The 21,338-nt window shown below is 38.5% G+C and overlaps 1 protein-coding gene across 1 annotated transcript in view; it reads left to right on the forward strand.

Annotated features, from left to right (window-relative positions):
- Positions 1–21,338, forward strand: part of UBE2D2 (ubiquitin conjugating enzyme E2 D2) — a 59,205-nt gene that overhangs the window by 23,791 nt on the left and 14,076 nt on the right. Inside the window, exon 3 of the mRNA XM_068535989.1 lies at positions 17,429–17,492. Coding sequence (XP_068392090.1) covers positions 17,429–17,492 — 64 coding nt within the window. The remainder of the gene's footprint in view (positions 1–17,428; positions 17,493–21,338) is intronic.

A 21,338-nucleotide genomic window follows, 5' to 3' on the forward strand; every position in this document is an offset into this window, starting at 1 on the left:
GGAGTATAATTGCTTTACAATGGTGTGTTAGCAGTAATCTTTTTAATTGGAAGTGTTTAGTGTTGATGTGGTTTATTTTATTTTATTTTTAATATACAGTTTTGCCATTTATCTAAGGACTAAGATACTATTCTCTCCATTTTGTACGTAAACACCTTTCTTTTTTTTAAAGCCTTTTAAATTTTGATTGATTGATTGCTGTGTTGGGTCTTCGTTGCTGCAAGCGAGGGCCACGCCTCATCGCAGCGTGCGGGCCTCCCACCGCCACGGCCCCTCCCGCTGTGAAGCACAAGCTCCAGACGGGCAGGCTCAGTAGTTGTGGCCCACGGGCCCAGCCGCTGTGCGGCATGTGGGATCCCCCCAGACCAGGGCCCGAACCCGTGTCCCCCGCATCGGCAGGTGGACCCCTCAACCACTGCGCCACCAGGGAAGCCCCTGTTGATGTGTTTTAAAACCATAACTGTGCTATTGTGAAGATAGATAGCAGTGAACTGGGGTCTAGCCTTTTTAAGACATTTTTTTTAATAGATCTTTATTGGAGTATAATTGCTTCACAATACTGTGTTATTTTCTGTTGCACAACAAAGCGAATCAGCCATATGGATACACATGTCCCCATATCCCCTCCCTCTTGAGCCTCCCTCCCATCCTCCCTATCCTACCCCTCTAGGTCATCGCAAAGCCCCGAAATGATCTCCCTGTGCCATGCTGCTGCTTCCCACCAGCCAACATTTTATATTCGGTAGTGTATATATGTTGATGCTACTCTCACTTCGCCCCAGCTTTGCCCTCCCACCCCATGTCATCAAGTCCATTCTCTATGTCTGCGTCTTTATTCCTGCCATGCAACTAGGTTCATCAGTACCTTTTTTTTTTTTTTTTTTAAGATTCCATATATATATGCATTAGCATGCAGTATTTGTTTTTCTCTTTCTGACTTACTTCACTCTGTATTACAGACTCTAGGTCCATCCACCTCACTACAAATAACTCAGTTTCGTTTCTTTTTATGGCTGAGTAATACTCCATTGTATATATGTGCCACATCTTCTTTATCCATTCATCTGTCGATGGACACCTAGGTTGCTTCCATGTCCTGGCTATTGTAAATAGAGCTGCAGTGAACATTGTGGTACATGACTCTTTTTGAATTATGGTTTTCTCAGGGTGTATACCCAGCAGTGGGATTGCTGGGTCATATGGTAGTTCTATTTTTAGTTTTTTAAGGAACCTCCATACTGTTTTCCATAGTGGTTGTATCAATTTACATTCCCACCAACAGTGTAGGAGGGTTCCCATTTCACCACACCCTTTCCAGCATTTATTGTTTCTAGCTTTTTTGATAATGGCCATTCTGACCAGCATGAGGTGATACCTCATTGTAGTTTTGATTTGCATTTCTCTAATAATTAGTGATGTTGAGCATCTTTTCATGTGCCTCTTGGCCATCTGTATGTCTTCCATAGTGAAATGTCTATTTAGGTCTTCTGCCCATTTTTTAACTGGGTTGTTTGTTTTTTTGATATTGAGTTCCATGAGCTGTTTGTATATTTTGGAGATTAATCCTTTGTCTCTTTCATTTGCAAATATTTTCTCCCATTCTGAGGGTTGTCTTTTTGTCTTATTTATGGTTTCCTTTGTTGTGCAAAAGCTTTTAAGTTTAATTAAGTTCCATTTATTTTTGTTTTTATTTGTTACTCTAGGAGATGGGTCAAAAAAGACCTTGCTGTGGTTTATGTCAGAGTGTTTTTCCTATGTTTTCCTCTAAAGGTTTTATAGTGTCTGGTCTTACATTTAAGCGTTTAATCCATTTGGAGTTTATTTTTGTATATGGTGTTAGGTAGTGTCCTAATTTCATTCTTTTACATGTAGCTGTCTAGTTTTCCCAACACCACTTATTGAAGAGGCTGTCTTTCTCCATTGTATGTTCTTGCCTCCTTTGTCGTAAATTAGGTGCCCATATGTGCATGGGTTTATCTCTGGGCATTCTATCCTGTACCATTGATCTATATTTCTGTTTTTGTGCCAGTACCACACTGTAGCTGATTACTGTAGCTTTGTGGTATAGTTTGAAGTTGGGGAGCCTGATTCCTCCAACTCTGTTTTTCTTTCTCAGTATTGCTTTGGCTGTTCGGGGTCTTTTGTGTTTCTATACAAATTGTAAGATTTTGTTCTAATTCTGTGAAGAATGCCATTGGTAGTTTGCTAGGGATTGCACTGAATCCGTAGGTTGCTTTAGGTAGTATAGTCATTTGCACAATATTGATTCTTCCATTCCAAGAACATGGTATATTTCTCCATCTGTTTATGTCATCTTTCATTTTTTTCATCAGTGTTTTATAGTTTTCTGAGTACAAGTCTTTTGAGGCAGGTTTATTCCTAGGTATTTTATTCTTTTTGTTGCAGTGGTAAATGGGAGTGTTTCCTTAATTTCTCTTTCTGATTTTTCGTTGTTGGTGTATAGGAATGCCAGAGATTTCTGTGCATTAATTTTGTATCCTGCAACCTTACCAAATTCATTGATTAGTTCTAGTAGTTTTCTGGTGGCATCTTTAGGATTTTCTATGTATAGTATCATGTCAGTGGCAAATAGTGACAGTTTTACTTCTTCTTTTCCAATTTGTATCCCTTTTATTTCTTTTTCTTCTCTGATTGCCGTGGCTAGGACTTCCAAAACTGTGTTGAATAAGAGTGGTGAGAGTGGACATCCTTGTCTTGTTCCTGATCCTAGTGGAAATGCTTTTAGTTTTTCACCATTGAGTATGATGCTCACTGTGGGTTTGTCATATATGGCCTTTATTATGTTAAGGTAGGTTCCTGCTATGCCCATTTTCTGGAGAGTTTTTATCATAAATGGGTTTTGAATTTTGTCAAAAGCTTTTTCTGCATCTATTGAGATGATCATATGATTTTTATTCTTCAATTTGTTAATATGGTGTATCACATTGATTGATTTGCATATACTGAAGAATCCTTGCATCCCTGGGATAAATCCCACTTGATCGTGGTGTATGATCCTTTTAATGTGTTGTTGGATTCTGTTTGCTAGTATTTTGTCGAGGATTTTTGCATCTATATTCATCAGTGATATTGGTCTATAATTTTCTTTTTTTGTGGTATCTTTGTCTGGTTTTGGTATCAGTGTGATGGTGGCTTCGTAGAATGAATTTGGGAGTGTTTCTCCCTCTGCAGTTTTTTGGAAGAGTTTGAGAAGAATAGGTGTTAAGCTCTTCTCTAAATGTTTGATAGAATTTGCCTGGGAAGCCATCTGGTCCTGGACTTTGGTTTGTTTTAAGATTTTTAATTACGGTTTTAATTTCATTACTTGTGATAGGTCTGTTTATATTTTCTAATTCTTCCTGGTTCAGTCTTGGAAAATTGTACCTTTCCAAGAATTTGTCCATTTCTTTGTGGTTGTCCATTTTATTGGCATATAGTTGTTTGTAGTAGTCTCTTATAATCCTTTGTATTTCTGTAGTGTCAGTTGTGATTTCTCCTTTTTCATTTCTAATTTTATTGATTTGTATCCTCTCCCTTTTTTTCTTGATGAGTCTGGGTAAGGGTTTATCAATTTTGTTTATCTTCTCAAAGAACCAGCTTTTAGTTTTATTGATCTTTGCTATTAGTTTTATTGATCTTTGCTATTGTTTTCTTTGTTTCTATTTCATTTATTTCTTCTCTGATGTTGATTTCTTTCCTTCTACTGACTTTGGGTTTTCTTTGTTCTTCTTTCTCTGGTTGTTTTAAGTGTAGGGTTAGATTGTTTATTTGAGATTTTTCTTGTTTCTTTTTTTATTTTATTTTAATTTTATTTATTTATTTTTGGCTGTGTTGGGTCTTCGTTTCTCTGTGAGGGCTTTCTCTAGTTGTGGCAAGCGGGGCCACTCTTCATCGCGGTGCATGGGCCTCTCACTATCGCGGCCTCTCTTGTTGCGGAGCACAGGCTCCAGACGCGCAGGCTCAGTAGTTGTGGCTCACGGGCCTAGTTGCTCTGCGGCATGTGGGATCTTCCCAGACCAGGGCTCGAACCCGTGTCCCCTGCATTGGCAGGCAGATTCTCAACCACTGCGCCACCAGGGAAGCCTGAGATTTTTCTTGTTTCTTGAGGTGAGATTGAATTGCTATAAACTTCCCTCTTAAACTGCTTTTGCTGTGTCCCATAGGTTTTGGGTCATCATGTTTTTGTTGTCATTTGTTTCTATGTATTTTTTTATTTCTTCTTTGATTTCTTCAGTAATCTCTTGGTTATTTTGTAGCACACTGTTTAACCTCCATGTATTTGTGTTTTTTACAGTTTTTTTCCTGTAATTGATTTCCAGTCTCATAGCGTTGTGGTCAGAAAAGATGCTTGATATGATTTCAATTTTCTTAAAGTTTCTGAGGCTTGATTTGTGACCCAAAATGTGATCTATCTTGGAGAATGTTGCATGTGCACTTGAGAAGAAAGTGTATTCTTCCACTTTTGGGTGGAATGTTCTATAAATATCTATTAGATCTATCTGGTCTATTGTGTCATTTAAAGCTTGTGTTTCCTTATTTATTTTCTGTTTGGATGATCTGTCCATTGGTGTAAGTGGAGTGTTACAGTCCCCTACTATTATTGTGTTACTGTCGATTTTTCCTTTCATGGTTGTTAGCGTTTGCCTTATGTATTGCGGTGCTCCTATGTTGGGTGCATAAACATTTATAATTGTTATATCTTCTTCTTGCATTGATCCTTTGATCATTATGTAGTGTCCCTCCCTATCCCTTGTAGCAGTCTTTATTTTAAAGTCTATTTTATTTGATACGAGTATTGCTACTCCAGCTTTCTTTTGATTTCCATTTGCGTGGAATATCTTTTTCCATCCCTTCACTTTCAGTCTGTATGTGTCCCTAGGTCTGAAGTGGGTCTCTGTAGACAGCATATATATGCGTGTTGTTTTTGTATCCTTTCAGCCAGTCTGTGTCTTTTGGTTGGGGCATTTAATCCATTTACATTCAAGGTGATTATTGATATGTATGTTACTATTACCATTTTCTAATTGTTTTGGGTTTGTTTTTGTGGGTCTTTTTCTTCTCTTTTGTTTCCCGCTTAGAGAAGTTTCTTTAGCATTTGTTGTAAAGCTGGTTTGGTGATGCTGAATTCTCTTAGCTTTTGTTTGTCTGAAAAGCTTTTGACTTCTCCATCAAATCTGCATGAGATCCTTGTTGGGTAGAGTAATCTTGGTTGTAGATTTTTCTGTTTCATCACTTTAAGTATATCCTGCCACTCCCTTCTGGCCTGCAGAGTTTCCACTGAAAAATCAGCCGATAACCTTATGGGGATTCCTTTGTATGTTATTTTTTTGTTTTTCCCTTGCTGCTTTTAATATTTTTTCTTTGAATTTAATTTTTGTTAGTTTGATTAATATGTGTCTTGGTGTGGTTTTCCTGTATGGGACTCTCAGTGCTTCCTGGACTTGGGTGACTATTTCCTTTCCCATGGTAGGGAAGTTTTCCACTATAATCTCTTCAAATATCTTCTCAGACCCTTTCTTTTTCTCTTCTTCTTCTGGGACCCCTATAATTGGAATGTTGGTGAGTTTAGTGTTGTCCCAGAGGTCTCTGAGATTGTCTTCAATTCTTCTCATTCTTTTTTTTTTATTTTGCTCCTTGGAAGTTATTTCCACCATTTTGTCTTCCAGCTCACTTATTCGTTTTTCTGCCTCGGTTATTCTGTTATTGATTCCTTCTAGTGTGTTTTTCATTTGTTATTGTGTTGTTCATCTCTGTTTGTTTGTTCTTTAGTTCTTCTAGATCTTTGTTAAACATTTCTTGTATTTTGTCAATCTGTGCTTCCATTCTATTTCCGAGATTCTGGATCATCTTTACTATCATTACTCTGAATTCTTTTTCAGGTAGATTTCCTATTTCCTTTTCATTTATTTGGTCTTGAAGGTTTTTGCCTTGCTCTTTCATCTGTGACATATTTTTTTTGCCGTCTCATTTTTTTTTTTTTAAATGAGTGGGATTGTGTTCCTGTTTTACTGGTTGTTTGACCTGAGGCTTCCAGCACTGGAGTTTGTAGGCTATTGGGTAGGGCTGGGTCTTGGTGCTGAGATGAGGAACTCTGTGAGACCTCACTCCAGTGAATATTCCCTGGGGTCTGAGGTTCTCTGTTAGTCCAGTGGTTCGGACTCGGAGCTCCCACTGCAGGAGCTTTCCCCCGAACCCAGGGTCGCGAATCAAGATCCCACAAGGCAGGTGGGGTGGCAAAAAAAGAGAGGGAGAGAGAGACACTTCCCTAGTGGTGCAGTGGTTAAGAATCCACTTGCCAAAGCAGGGGACATGGGTTTGAGCCCTGGTCTGGGAAGATCCCACATGCCGCGGAGCCACAAAGCCCGTGCACCACAGCTACTGAGCCTGCGCTCTAGAGCCCATGAGCCACAAATAGTGAAACCCGCGGGCCTAGAGCCCATGCTCTGCAACAAGAGAAGCCACGACAGTGAGAAGCCCGCGCACCACAATGAAGAGCAGCCCCCGCTCCCGCAGCTAGAGAAAGCCTGCATGCAGCAACAAAGACCCAATGCAGCCAAAAATAAATTTAAAAAAGAGAAAGAGATAGAAAAATAACAAAGTAAAAAATAAAATTAGACTAGGAAACTAACAGATATGTTAGAAAGAATGTGAAAATAAAAATATAGATGAATCAACAACCGGAAGGTACATCAGTACCACAATAGTAAGAAAGAGGAGGAAGGAAAGGAAAAAAAGGCGGGGGGGGGGGCCTTAGCTGTGGAGAGTGGGGCTTAAGCAAGGGCAAGGTTTGTGTGGTGGGCGGGGCCAATGCTCAGGACCCACAGGGCTGGAAAAGGTGCTGGGGGCTGTGGGGGATGGGGCTTAGGCTCAAGGAACAGAAGGGGCCCAGGCCTGCCCCCCAGCCCAGTCTCAGAGGGCAGGGGACCTCACCTGGGAGCTAGCAGGCTTCCTGGGCTCGAGAGGGCAGGGCAAACGCCTTCCTCTCCTCTTCTGCTCCTCCAGTCTGGGTTCTGGGAGGGCCCCTCCCACCTGCCTCCACTGATCTCCCCAGCCTCCCTCCTATGCCCTCAAGGACCCATGTGGCCTGGAGGGCAGGGGATCGGCCTGGGAGCTCAGCAGGCTCCCCTGGCCCGAGTGGGTGGGGCAGTTGCCCTCCGTTCCTCTCCCGCTCCTCCTGGATGGCCCCTCCCGCCTGCCACTCCTGATCTCCCCGGCCTCCTTCCTATGCCCCCAGGACCCACGTGGCCTAGGTGGGGCTTTAGATAGGGAAGGAAGCAGCTTGGGAGCTCAGTAGGCTTCCCTGCCCGAGTGGGCCAGGTGATCGCCCTCTGCTCCTCTCCTGCTCTTCCCAGAGAGTCCCTCCCACCTGCCTCTCCTGATCTCCCTGGCCTCAGGGGCGCTGATCTTGTCTGACCTCCACTTCTCCTCCCCGCTGGGTCCCCCTAGTCCTACCCGTTCACTTCGGGGTTCCTCCCATCTCCTTGGGGGTCAGAGTCCCCCACCAGCGGCCAGTAGATGCCCTAGTTGTGGGGAGACGCTAACTCCACATCTTTCCACACTGCCATCTTCACTTCTTCCTTGACAATTTTTAACTTCAGGTTCATAATTAGGTTGATTATATCCATTGTCAGAATTTCATATTGGTTTCTGCTTTGTGAAACTTTAAATGTGCCAAAACAAATATGAATCCCTTATAACTCAGATGTAATTTATTTTATAGAAATATCAGGGAATTCGCTGGCGGTACAGTGGTTAGGATGCAGTGCTTTCACTGCCGGGCTGGGGTTCATCCCCTGGTCGGGGAACTAAGATCCCGCAAGCCGGCCCGGCCAAAAAAAAGAAAGAAAGAAATACCATATAAGTCTGAACTCACAGCTTCTTTCCTATAGTTGAGTTTTCCCACTTGCAGAATAGTGATAGACCTCATTATACTCTGACTTCCTGACTCCAGCCTCCTTTCCTCCCCTACCCCTGCCCCTTTCCCTTTATTCAAGTGTAGCCCTGGTTGCGTAATTAAAGTCAATAATGAGTCTAAAGAAAGAATTTTCTTTAAAATTTTGTAATTCTTTTAATTCCTTGTTTTACCTTAGGGTAATCAGGATCTCCTTTGTTACATAGAATTTTAGATCATATTGACTTTATATGTATAAGTACAATAAGGTTACCTTGCTTAGCTTTCCTTTCTAGGTTGTGATATGAGTAGTATAAGCTTTCAGTATTTGAACATTTTGTAGTGCAACAGATAGGATTATATAAATGACAAATATTGCTAATATCTTTATGTAGCATATCATTTCCCTTTTAAAAGATATGTTCTTTGTGAGAAAAGTGCTTTTCCCCCTTTTTATCTAGAAAAAATGTTTTAAGCCAGAGACACATCAGCTATCTATTTGATCACTACGAAGCTATCAAGCTGTCGACATTGTCACACAAATAGCACTTGTAAGGATTTCCTGGAACTTGGCAAAAGTAACTTAAAAAAACAACAGAAAAAACCCTTCTCCAGAAATTAATAGAATCATGTAATCGCCTTAGAAAGGGCATTTATGTTGTATTAATCATATCTGAAAAGCTACTCATAATGAGCTTTCTCTTGCTATAAGCATTCTCTTAAAACATTTTGAACAGGGCTTCCCTGGTGGCGCAGTGGTTGAGAACCTGCCTGCTAATGCAGGGGACACGGGTTCGAGCCCTGGTCTGGGAAAGATCCCACATGCCGTGGAGCAACTAGGCCTGTGAGCCATAACTACTGAGCCTGCACGTCTGGAGCCTGTGCTCTGCAACAAGAGAGGCCGCGATGGTGAAGAGGCCCGCGCACCGCGATGAAGAGTGGCCCCCACTTGCTGCAACTAGAGAAAGCCCTCGCACAGAAACGAAGACCCAACACTGCCAAAAATAAATAAATAAATATAAATAAATAAATAAATAAATAAAAGATTACTATTAAAAAAAACATTTTGAACAGAATATTATGAATGTATTTAAAACTACTGAACTATATGCTTTAAAATGGGTAAGATGGTAAATTTTATGTTTGTGTATTTTACCACACACAAAAAAAACCACACTGAACTAATTTATAGTCCAGATGTGAGAGACAAGGTGTAGATAACTTTAGGACAGTATTAGCCATGTTGTGTAGATTTCTCTATGTCATGCTTAAAATTCTTTTATTCTACAACAATAATATTTCTTTGGGATAAAAAGTGTTCTTGATTCCTTCAGACTTATGTCGGACTTTCCCACGGGCGTTAGGCATTTTGTGAGAATAAAATCTTGGGCAGGGAACGGGGCATTGGAAGAATGGGCCAAGGAAGGAAGCAAAGCCTGCTTCTGTGTCCAAACAATAGTGTTTTCTTTATGCAGGACTTCTTTAGAACCTTGAATATTCTTATAAGTATGTGGATTATAACATTTCCCAAACTTATTTGACCCCTAAATCTATAACCAAACCATGCTATTTTAGTTTAACTTCCTTGTTTTATAGATGTGAAAGTTCTGATCTGGAGAAGTTGAATGACTTGCTTAAAGTTACCTAAGAGCAGAATAATGAGAAAACGTCAAAGGATATATATATATATATATATATATATATATATATATATATATATATATATATATATATATTCTAAACATAAATACAAGATTTCTTTTTGTTGTTGTTTTGTTTTGTTTAATATTTATTTATTTATTTGGCTGCACCGGATCTTAATTGCAGCATGTGGGATCTTTAGTTGTGGAGTGTGAACTCTTAATGCGGCACATGGGATCTATTTCCCTGACCGGGAATAGAACCCAGGCCGCCCCCCCACCCTGCATTGGGAGCATGGAGTCTTAGCCACTGGACTACCAGGGAAGTCCCATCAAAGGATATTAAGACTTGGAAAAACTGAATTCTGCCTGTTGCCCCTGCTAATATCAGCAAGAACATAAACAGGTTGTAGAATAACCATTATAATCCTTATGGAAACTTATTTTCATTAACATAATTACACATGAAATGGTTAGTTTCCAATATTTATAGAAAGGTTGTCAAATGGTGGTGAATGAAGGTTTAGATGGAAGATAGTGTCTATCACGTTCATTTCTATGTTCTTGGATGTTGGGAGATGAATTGGCCTCCTGGTTAAGCATGTTCTAGGGATAATTTTCCCTTCTCTAGGCAATGATCAGGTTTGCCTGTGTGTATGGATTGAGGAAATAATTTTTTAAAACCCATACATAATAAAAGGCATCGGTGCATGGTTAAAAAGGGGGAGGGGTACTTGTTATTTAAGTCAAAGAAGTGTTTAGCTTGAAAAACTCATGTGTATACAAGAATGTGTGTACAAATATTTACCAAAACATTGTAATAGTGAAAAATAGGAAACAAATGTCCATCACCTAAAGAAAGGAAACATTATGGTTTAGACACCCACTAGCAAAATGAACAGGAGTAAAAAGGAATAAACTATAAACTAGATCCTCATGGAAAAATATCTTACTATGTTGAGGGAAAAGCAAAGTATAGAAGAATACATGCCATGTAACACGTTTTAAATAAAAGTTTAAAAACATGATAACAAAGCTACGTTGTTTATGGACACATAGAAAAGTATAGAAGTATGCAAGAGAATGGTAAACACTAAATTCAGGGTAATCATTACTTTGGAGAGGAAAACAAAGGGGACTTCTTAAAGATCCAGAGTTGATACAACAGTGTTTAGATTGGGCAAAGCTGGGTCATAGGTTTGTGCTGGGTATTTTCTATACTTTTAGTTGACTTGAATTTTTTAAAAAGAGTACAGACTTTAATCTCAAATAAGGTTACCACTTCTGCTTATACTGAGTTCAGGGAAAGATTGGTATTAATACATGTTTCCATCAATTTGTCTGTCTTTAAAATAGAAGGCAACATTATTAAGAGGGAAATAGAAAATATTAGAGTGCCAGATTCTATAATTTGATATTTTCAGAAATTAATTATAATGATTTTCTTTCAAACTCATCTAGGATAACTGAGTTACTACTAATATTTCCTAAGTTTTAAAATTTTGTAATTTTAAATACTCGAGCAGTTAATTTTTAAATACTAGCTTCAAGTATTATGCTGGACACATAAGTTAACATTTCTGTTGCAACCCTGGTAAGATAGGAGTGCGGCAGGGAGAATGCAGTACTATCGTAATGACAGACTGCTTCCCTTCAGTGTGTCTTGAAAACGTGGAACACACCTTATCTTTCTAAGTCTCACCCCCCCCCCTTTTTTTTTAATTAATTAATTTTTGAATTTTTGGCTGTGTTGGGTCTTCGTTGCTGTGCGCCGGCTTTCTCTAGTTGCAGTGAGCAGGGGCTACTCTTCGTTGCGGTGCGCGGGCTTCTCATTGTTGTGGCTTCTCTTGTTGTGGAGCACGGGCTCTAGGCGCGCAGGCTTCAGTAGTTGTGGCATGTGTCTCACCCCTTTCTTGATTTCTTCATTTTGTGCTATTTTGTTGTCCTTCACCTTCCCTTCACTTTCAGTTTTGCTGGTAGTGAGTTTTCTAGCGTTGTCTTCTGTCTCTGATGCTTAATTTGTCAAACATAAAGGCAGTCAAGATTTAGTGTATATCATAATTTCCTGGGGGACTTGTTAAAATGCACATTGTTAGGCTACACTGCAGAGTTTCTGATTCAGTAGTTCTGGTTGGAGCCTGAGAATTTGCATTTCTAATAAGTTTTCTTGTGATAATGGTGCTGCTGTGCCAGGACCTCATTTTTGAGAACTACTGCTTATCTAGCTGTTCTTTCTTTGCAGTTCATTCATCTTAAAGGAGGTTCAGCTTGATTTCCTGGGCAACATAGTTTCTCAGACATTCTAACTTGTACATTTCTAGTATTTTTAGATTCAGACTAAAAAGGCATGATATGGTAGAACATGTACAGTAGAACACCATGTCCTTACTCTAATTACTAATTACATGTTTTCCTTGGGTTGGATACTTTGTATCTTTTTTAAAAAATAAAATTGGGGATTGGTCTAGATGATCTCTTCTGGTGTTGAGTCATAATTTCTGCTTAAATCTTCTCATATCCTGATTATCACCACCAAAGATCCTTGATTTGTACAGCAAAATTTAGAACTATTAAAAATTGACTTTGAAGCCAATTTTCTGTGAAAGTAACTATAACCTCTCATTTTCCCATCTTGTTTCTCTCACCATATGCCATAGGGTAAAGACCAAAATGGTGAAACAAATCTGTATTCCATGCAATCTGTATTTTGCTTCATAATTGTTAAGACTGAGGAAAGAGGTTTTTTAAAAATAGCTAATAATAGCATTAATTTTTACCAACTAATGACCTATTTGAGTACTTAAGGATACAGTGAAAGGAAACTCTACATATCCCTTGCAGGACCCCCTCCCCACAGAGCTAGGAAGTTTCCTTTCTTTCTTTCTTCTTCCCCCCCAACCCGCACCCTGCATTCCCTGCAGTGGAAGCGTGGAGTCTTAACCACTGGAGCACCAGGGAAGTCCCAGGAAGTTTCCTTTCTTTTTGCTATAGTGCTATGATACAGAAATATCTGAGGCTCAGAGGCTTTAGCGTTCTGTTTTCTTTAATAGTGGTCCCTTTTAAAGAAGGGGTAATCCTTTGGAAAGTAGGTATTCTTAAGGAGTCATATAAGGCATTATAATCATTCCTGTGTATCTCTTCATTGGATTTCATATTCCTGAGCCAAAAAAGGTAGTAGTAGGAAATGTATTTAAAAGTTTGGCTAGAGAATGGACTTGAGGATACGGGGAGGGGGAAGGGTAAGCTGGGACAAAATGAGACAGTGGCATGGACATACATACACTACCAAACGTAAAATAGATAGCTAGTGGGAAGCAGCCGCATAGCACAGGGAGATCAGCTCGGTGCTTTGTGACCACCTAGAGGGGTGGGAAAGGGAGGGTGGGAAGGAGGGAGATGCAAGAGGGAAGAGATATGGGGACATATGTGTATGTATAACTGATTCACTTTGTTATAAAGCAGAAACTAACACACCATTGTAAAGCAATTATACTCCAATAAAGATGTTAAAAAAAAAGTTAAAAAAATAATAAATAAAATATAAAAGTTTGGGGACTTCCCTAGTGGTCCAGTGGTTAAGACTCCACACTTCCACTGCAGGGGGCATGGGTTCATTTGATCTCTGGTCAGGGAACTAATCCCGCATGCCGTGGGGCACAGCCAAAAAAAAAAAGTTTGTAGTGAATTAAACCTTACTTGAAAATAATTAAATTAATTGGTATAAGGTTTTGGGGCTGTTTGAAGTAAGATAAGAAACACTTGGGAAAGTTGCAGAGAATCAAAATTGTTTATAACCCTTAATCTTTAAAAATAACAGTTCTGCTGTATACCTATAAACAAGGGGAGTGTACACTGTCAAAGAAAAAAATTTTAATTGAGAACTATTTAGTAATATCCAGTTTATTCCCAAAATAAGACCTTTATTTTAATTTTTTTTAGATTTCAAAGAAAGATTATAAAATCTTTTTAGAAATTTAGGATTCTGTCAAAGTTCCCTCCCTGTTTTTTTCTAAATTTAATTATATATACTTTATTCCTCTATTGTTCTTTCTATAGAAAAGTTTTTCAATAAACAGGAAAATTCCTTGGTTTTGGGTTTTGTCTTAGCCCTACTCTCAATCCCAGTAATGTATAATTTGCTATATGATATACAAGACAAATCTGAATACTATTTCTTTTGGAATAAGTCAAGGAAATTAATGTATAGGTATAAAGGCATATGATAAAGCCAGCTGTTAAACAAAAAATAGCGTGATGTGTTAGGGTATTTCTTTCTGCCCAAGTGATCTGTCTAGATCAGTGCCTTTATTTAATTTCAGGATTCATCTTTGTTTTGTTTTTGGCCACGCCGCTCGGCTTGCAGGATCTCAGTTCCTTGGGCCACGGCAGTGAAAGTCTGGAATCCTAATCACTAGGCCACCAGGGAACTCCCTTCAGTTTTCATCTTAATGCAGGCACATCAAATTTTGTAGCTTCTGTGTTTATTCAGTCTAACTGGCTTTTCACTATTTTGAAATGAGATGGTCACAGCTTTTAATAGCTATTTTATTTTAATCCAAATTTATAGTCAGAACTGGTAAGTTATTTTATTTATTTTTATAGATTTTTTTAATTTTTTAATTTTTTGGCTGCATTGGGTCTTCCGTTGCTGTGCACGGGCTTTCTCTGGTTGCAGCGAGTGGGGGCTACTCTGTTGCGGTGCGAGGGCTTCTCATTGCAGTGCCTTCTCTTGTGGAGGAGCACAGACTCCAGGCACACAGTCTTCAGTAGCTGTGACGCACAGGCTTAGTTGCTCCGCAGCATGTGGGATCTTCCTGGACCAGGGCTCGACCCGTATCCCCTGCATTGGAAGGTGGATTCTTAACCACTGCGCCACCAGGGAAGCCCCTGGTAATTTATTTTTCAAATAGGCAATAAATACACTTGTTAAAAGGTATAAAGGAATACATATAGTTCCTATTCTCACCCCCAAAACAGGCTTTACTTCTGAAGGCAAATACTGTGAACTAATTTCTTATGTATTCTTCAGAGATATTTTATGCATATACAAAGATGAATGGATATATGCTTTTTTAGTAAACAACTTTGATATATATTATATACAATAAAATTTGACAATTTTAAGTGTACAGTTTGAGTTTTATACACAGTTTTGTGGTCCCTATGAAAATCATGATATAGAATATTTCCATAACCCCCCAAATTTTCCTCATGTCCCTTTGCAGTTCAGTCCCCTCCAGCTCTCTCTAGCCCCTGAAACTATTGGTCTGCTTTCTGTCACTATAAATTTACCTTTTCTAGAATGCATATCAATCGAATCATACAGAATATAGTCTTTTTATGTCTGACTGATTTCACTTAACATTATGCCTTTGAGATTCATCCATATGAGTGCCTTGAACCAAGGAAGTGTTGAATGAGTATGTTAATTGTTTATTAGCTTAAGTTTGGGTTAAGGTTTTTTAAATTAATTATATCATACTGGCTCATGAAGTGGACTGATGGATTTTTAATGGCTCAAATTTTTTTCCTTTCAGTTTTGTTGAGATGTAATTGACATACTATGTAAGTTTAAGATGTTCAGCATAATGATTTGACTTACATATATCATGAAATGATCACCATGGTAAGTTTAGTGAATATCCATCATCTCACAGATACAAAATGAAAGGTAAAGAAGAAAATTTTTTTCCTTGTAATGAGAACTCTTAGGATTTATTCTCTTAAGAACTTTCATGTATAACATACAGCAGTGTTGGGACTTCCCTGGTGGTCCAGTGGTAAAGAATCTGCCTTCCAATGCAGGGGATGCTGGTTCGATCCCTGGTTGGGGAACTAAGATCCCACATGCCGAGGGACAACTAAGCCTGTGTGCTGCAACTGCTGAGCCCACATGTTCTGGAACCCACGCGCCACAACTAGAGAGAAAAAAAACCTGCATGTTACAACTAGAGAGAAGCCCATGCACCACAACGAAGAGCCCGAGCGCTGCAACTAAGACCCGACGCAGCCAAAAATATAAATAAGATAAATAAAACATTTTTTTTAAATACAGCAGTGTTAATTATATTTATCATGATGTACATTTACATACCTAGTACTTATTTATTTAACTGGAAATTTGTACCTTTTGACTAACTCACCACCTCCCCATACCTCTGATAAACAAATCTTATCTCTTTTTCTATGAGTTTGTTTGTTTGTTTTTGAAGTATAGTTGACCCACAACACTATGTTAGTTTCTGGTGCACAACATAGTGGTTTGATATTTCTGTACATTACAAAGTGATCACCATCTGATGAATCTTATATTCAGCTTAGATAAATGTTAGTCAGAAGTAGATTAACTTTTTATTTCAAATCAAGCAAGCATTCTTAGTTACAGTGACTTTTATTACAAACATTTGGGAATAGGAACTGTACAGTAGGTTGTTTTTTGTTTGTTTGTTTTCCTCCTTGAGATGGGCAAGGAATCTCTGTTGTAGAGAAATACAAAATCACCAAATTGAGATACGGAAGAAAGTAAATATTGTTAAATCTTTATTTCAACCCCAGCCCTTTAAAAAACAAAACAGAACTTTATTTCTATAGTTTATGCTTTGTCCTCCGAGCTTACAGGTAGGATAAAACAGGATAACTGATGTACCCAAATGGCTGGCTGAATAAGTTAACTCAGAAGAAGGGACTTACAGAAATATCTATGTGTTGCAAGTTAAAAAGTTTACTTATGTAACTCATTAATAAGATTTGAGATAGTTTTTATTGTACTTTTAATAGATTTTACTGTTTTTACTGTTCTAGTTTTAACATATAATTAAAACTAGTCCTCCCTCAGAGCTTGTTTTTATCTCAAATACCAAGTCAAGGGGAAAGGGAATATAGTATGATTTCCTGCTTTGTGGTTTTTCAGGCATCCCCACCCAGTAACAAATCTCAAGTTTGTGGGTTCTTATGTTAAAATAGCTAAGAAGCTGGCATCTGGTTGTGGAGCATTACTACAAGTAGTTCCATCTCTGATTACAAAACTTTATGATGGGTTATATTCAGCCAGCCTTTGTAATATATCCTTTTTTAAGTTTTTCTACTATCTTTGAAACCTTGGTAGTGGATATGAGCTGAAAAAATATCAGCATCTTGTCAGATGGTTACGTGTAATTTGGAACATTTATGACTTTAAAGAGTTTGTCTCAAGTATAACCTAATGGTTTTGAGGTACAAAAACCAGCCTACGGGGACTTCCCCTGGTGGCGCAGTGGGTAAGACTCTGCCTGCCAATGCAGGGGACACGGGTTCCATCCCTGGTCCGGGAAGATCCCACATGCCGTGGAGCAGCTAAGCCTGTGCGCCACAAGTACTGAGCCTGCGCTCCAGAGCCTGCATGCCACAACTATTGAAGCCTGCATGCCTAGAGCCCATGCTCCGCAGCAAGAGAAGCCACCGCAGTGAGAAGCCCATGCACTGCAACGAAGAGTAGCCCCCACTCGCCGCAACTAGAGAAAGCCCGCGCACAGCAACGAAGACCCACCGCAGCCAAAAAAATAAAATCTTTTTTAAAAAAAAAAAGCCGTTGATCTTTTTTGAAAACTAATAAGTTTTTACTTAAAAACAGTTTTTGTGGTTCTTTAGTACGATACATGTTTACCTTCCTTATATTTAATACCTACTAAACTCCAAACAAAGCAAAAATGATTATTTTATAAACATATATTTGCATTTAAGAATCCCAAATAATGAAATCCCAAAGATTTCATTAATCTACCCTTCTCTGACTTTAGAAGGAGTGCTCCTAAAAGAGCTTTACTGGTGGGACAGAGAATGTTGGTAACAGTGACAATTTTATTAATGGATAAAAGTTATATTTATGTTGAATACATTTCTTTTTTCTCTCCTTCTTAAGGAATTGAACGACCTGGCGCGGGACCCCCCAGCACAGTGTTCAGCAGGTCCCGTTGGAGATGATAGTAAGTATGTAAAAGGAATGATAGAGTGAAACATAAAACAGCGTAACAATCTGCCTCTGGGGAACTCTGGGACTGATAAATATACATCTCTTAAGGTTATTTTGTGTGAAGAGATAATTATGCAGTAGGGAAGAGGCAGTATTTACCTTTACTTGCCCATGAAAGGTGCAGTTTTATGTGTATCCCATCATCTTCTGTACTGTTTATTACATTTTGAACCTCTTCTGCCAGACATTGTCTGTGTAGTTGTCCTGGCTCCTCCTTGTCTGTCCTTTGTCCCTTCTGGGTATTTACTTGAGTCAAAATATTTGAGCTTTTACCTACAGCAAGCTACTGTTCTTTCAGTAAGATAATACTAAAGATGATGGGGGGGTAATGTGTGTGTATATGTATATGTGTATGTATGTATGTGGGTCTGTGTCTGTCTTTCTATTGACTCATACTCATGAAGACAGCTACAATTTATTTTTAATGTCCAGTTTATCTCCTTAATCCTGTCTAAAATAATCTATACTTATCATCCATGTTGGATAATAATTTTGCTTTTGTTCCACTTGGTCTCAACACAGCTTTTTCCCCTTATACCATCTTTCATCCTTTTTAAAATGGAGGATATTTGAAGAGGCTGTGCCTTGTAACACAAAACTAATTCACACACAAAAAATGCAACATTTAGCAAATAGGGGGAAAAATGGAATATACTTGGAGTATACTTGGAAACATTTGTGTAAGAGAAGTATATAGATTAAGACAAAAAAATAAATGAGGTTATATTAGCTTGTGTGTAAATTAATTTTTTCCTTGTTTTTCTTAGATTGCTGTTTTGGTCTCCTAAATCCTTAAGAACCAAAGCAAAGCCCTTGTACAAGGACTGCTTTATAGATAAAACAGATGTTATAAGACTAAGTACTTGTGATGAAAAATCCCATTTATGGTATGTTTAGACCTGTCCAGTATGAGTAACTATAGTATTTGATACCAAACAGGACAGGACAAGTACTTAAACACACATTATCTCATTTACGCCTCACAATTCTTTTAGGTCATTGGGATAGAAATTGTAAACTATTTTAGAGAAGAATCTGGTGAGAGGCTTGTGGAGGTTCCGGAAGTGGACTCATTCTCAGGTTTTCTGATTCTACTTTTGTCACTCCACGGTTATCATATAATCCATCTGCATCAGTGTGGTCATTCAATTGAAAGAGTGTTTTTATTTCAGGTAAATTCCTCAAAGTTGAGAGTGGCTGATTTTTAATTAAAAGCATTAGAAGTCTGGGGATTAGATTTCATTTTTGAAGTTCTGTGGTGTGCTAAAGTAATTTGCCTTTGCTTCTACCATAGTTAGTACTATTACATTCCTTTCTCAGATTGAAAAAAATGGTTACCCTGGAGAGTTAAACTCCCCCAAAGCATAAGCAATAAAAGAAAAAGATAAATTAGACTTCATCAAAATTTAAAAATTAGGTGCAACAAATGATACTATTAAGAAAGTGAAAAGACACACAGAATGGGAGAAAAATTTTGTAGGTCATATATATCTAATAAGGCATATTTATCCAAAATATTAAAAAAAAAGTCTTTATATCTCAGCAATATAAAGATAGATAACCCAATTTTAAAATGAACAGAGGATCTGAATAGCTGTTTCTCCAAATAAGATATACAAATGGCCAATAAACACATGGAAAGACGTTCAGCATCATTAATCATCAGGGAAATACATGTCAGAACCATAATGAGATGTCACTTTACACCCACTAGGATGGCTAGAATCAAAAAGTCAAATAATAACAAATGTTGGTGAGGATGTGGAGAAATTTGAACCTTCATACATTGCTGGTAGAATGCAAAATGGTATAGCCAGCTTGGAAGACAGCCTGTCAGTTCCTCAAAAAGTTAAACATAGAGTTACCATATAACCCAGTGAGTTCATTCCTAGGTATGTGTCCAAGAGAAATGAAAACGTATTTCTGTACAAAAACTCATACATGATTGTTCATAGAAGCTTTATTTATAATAGCCAAAAAGTGAAAACAACCCAAATGTCCACCAGCTGATGAAGGGGTAAATAAAATGTGGTGTATCCATACAATGGAATATTATTTGACGATTAACAGGAAAGAAATGATATATACTACAACATGGATGAGCATTACAAACATTATGCTGGGGCTTCCCTGGTGGCACAGTGGTTGAGAATCTGCCTGCCAATGCAGGGGACACGGGTTCGAGCCCTGGTCTGGGAAGATCCCACATGCCGCAGAGCAGCTAGGCCCATGAGCCAGAACTACTGAGCCTGCACGTCTGGAGCTTGTGCTCCACAAGAAGAGAGCCTGCCACAGTGAGAGGCCCGCGCACCGTGATGAAGAGTGGCCCCCGCTCGCCGCAACTAGAGAAAGGCCTTGCACAGAAACAAAGACCCAACACAGCCAAAAAAATAAATAAAATAAATAAATAAACATTAAAAAAAAACCCATTATGCTGAAAAGACCTATACTCTGAAAACTATAAGTTGCTTGTGCAAGAAATTGAAGACGACACAGACAGATATTGTTAAAATGGCCATACTGCCCAAGGCAATCTACAGATTCAGTGCTATCCCTATCAAATTACCAATGGCATTTTTCACAGAACTAGAACAAAAAATTTTTAAATTTGTATGGAAACACAGAAGACCTCGAATAGCCAAAACAATCTTGAGAAAGAAGACTGGAGCTAGAGGAATCATGCTTCCTGACTTCAGAATGTACTACAAAGCTACAGTAATCAAAGGGGTATGGTGCGGAAAACAAGCATATAGATCAGTGGAACAGGATAGAAAGCCCAGAAATAAACCTACGCACTTAACGGTCAATTAATCTACAACAAAAGAATCAAGAATATTCAATGGAGAAGAAGATAGTCTCTTCAGTAAGTGGTCCTGGGAAAACTGGACAGCTACATGTAAAAGAATGAAATCAGAACATTTTCTCACACCATATACAAAAATAAACTCAAAATAAACACCTAAGTGTAAGACCAGATACTCTGAAACTCCTAGAGGAAAACATAAGGAGAATACTTTTTGACATAAATTGCAGCAGTATTTTTTTGGCTCCATCTCCTAGAGTAATGGAAATAAAAACAATAAACAAATGGGACATAATTAAACTTAAAAGCATTTGCACAGCAAAGGAAACTGTAAACAAAAAAAGACAACCTATGGAATAGGAGAAAATATTTGCAAACAATGCAACCAACAAGGAATTAATTTCCAAAATATACAAACAGCTCATACAGCTTAATAAAGGCTTTTTGATAAAAAACAAACAACCCAATCAAATAATGGGCAGAAGACCTTAAATAGACATTTCTCCAAAGAAGACATACAGGTGGCCAATAGGCACATGAAAAGATGCTCAATATTGCTAGTTATTAGAGAAAAGCAGATCAGAACTACAATGAGGTATCACCTCACACTAGTCAGAATGGCCATCGTCAAAAAATCTACAAACAGTGAACGCTGGAGGTGTAGAGGAAAGGGAACCCTCCTACACTGTTGGTGGGAATGTAATTGGTGCAGCCACTATGGAGAACCGTATGGAGGTTCCTTAAAAAACTAAAAGTAGAGTTACCATATGAGCCAGCAATCCCACTCCTGGGCATTTATCTGCAGAGAACTAATTGGAAAAGATATATGCACCCCAGTGTTCATGGTGGCACTGTTTACAATAGCCAAGACATGGAAACAAATGTGCTCCAGAGGGAGACCTAAGTCAATGATTCCAGTAGGTATTCTTATATTTAACCAGTGTGGCAGAATACTCAATTAAGATTTAAATAGTAGGTCTTCAAATGCTTTTGTTA

This window comes from Eschrichtius robustus, chromosome 2 (genome assembly GCF_028021215.1).
Source record: "Eschrichtius robustus isolate mEscRob2 chromosome 2, mEscRob2.pri, whole genome shotgun sequence".
NCBI lineage: Eukaryota > Metazoa > Chordata > Mammalia > Artiodactyla > Eschrichtiidae > Eschrichtius > Eschrichtius robustus.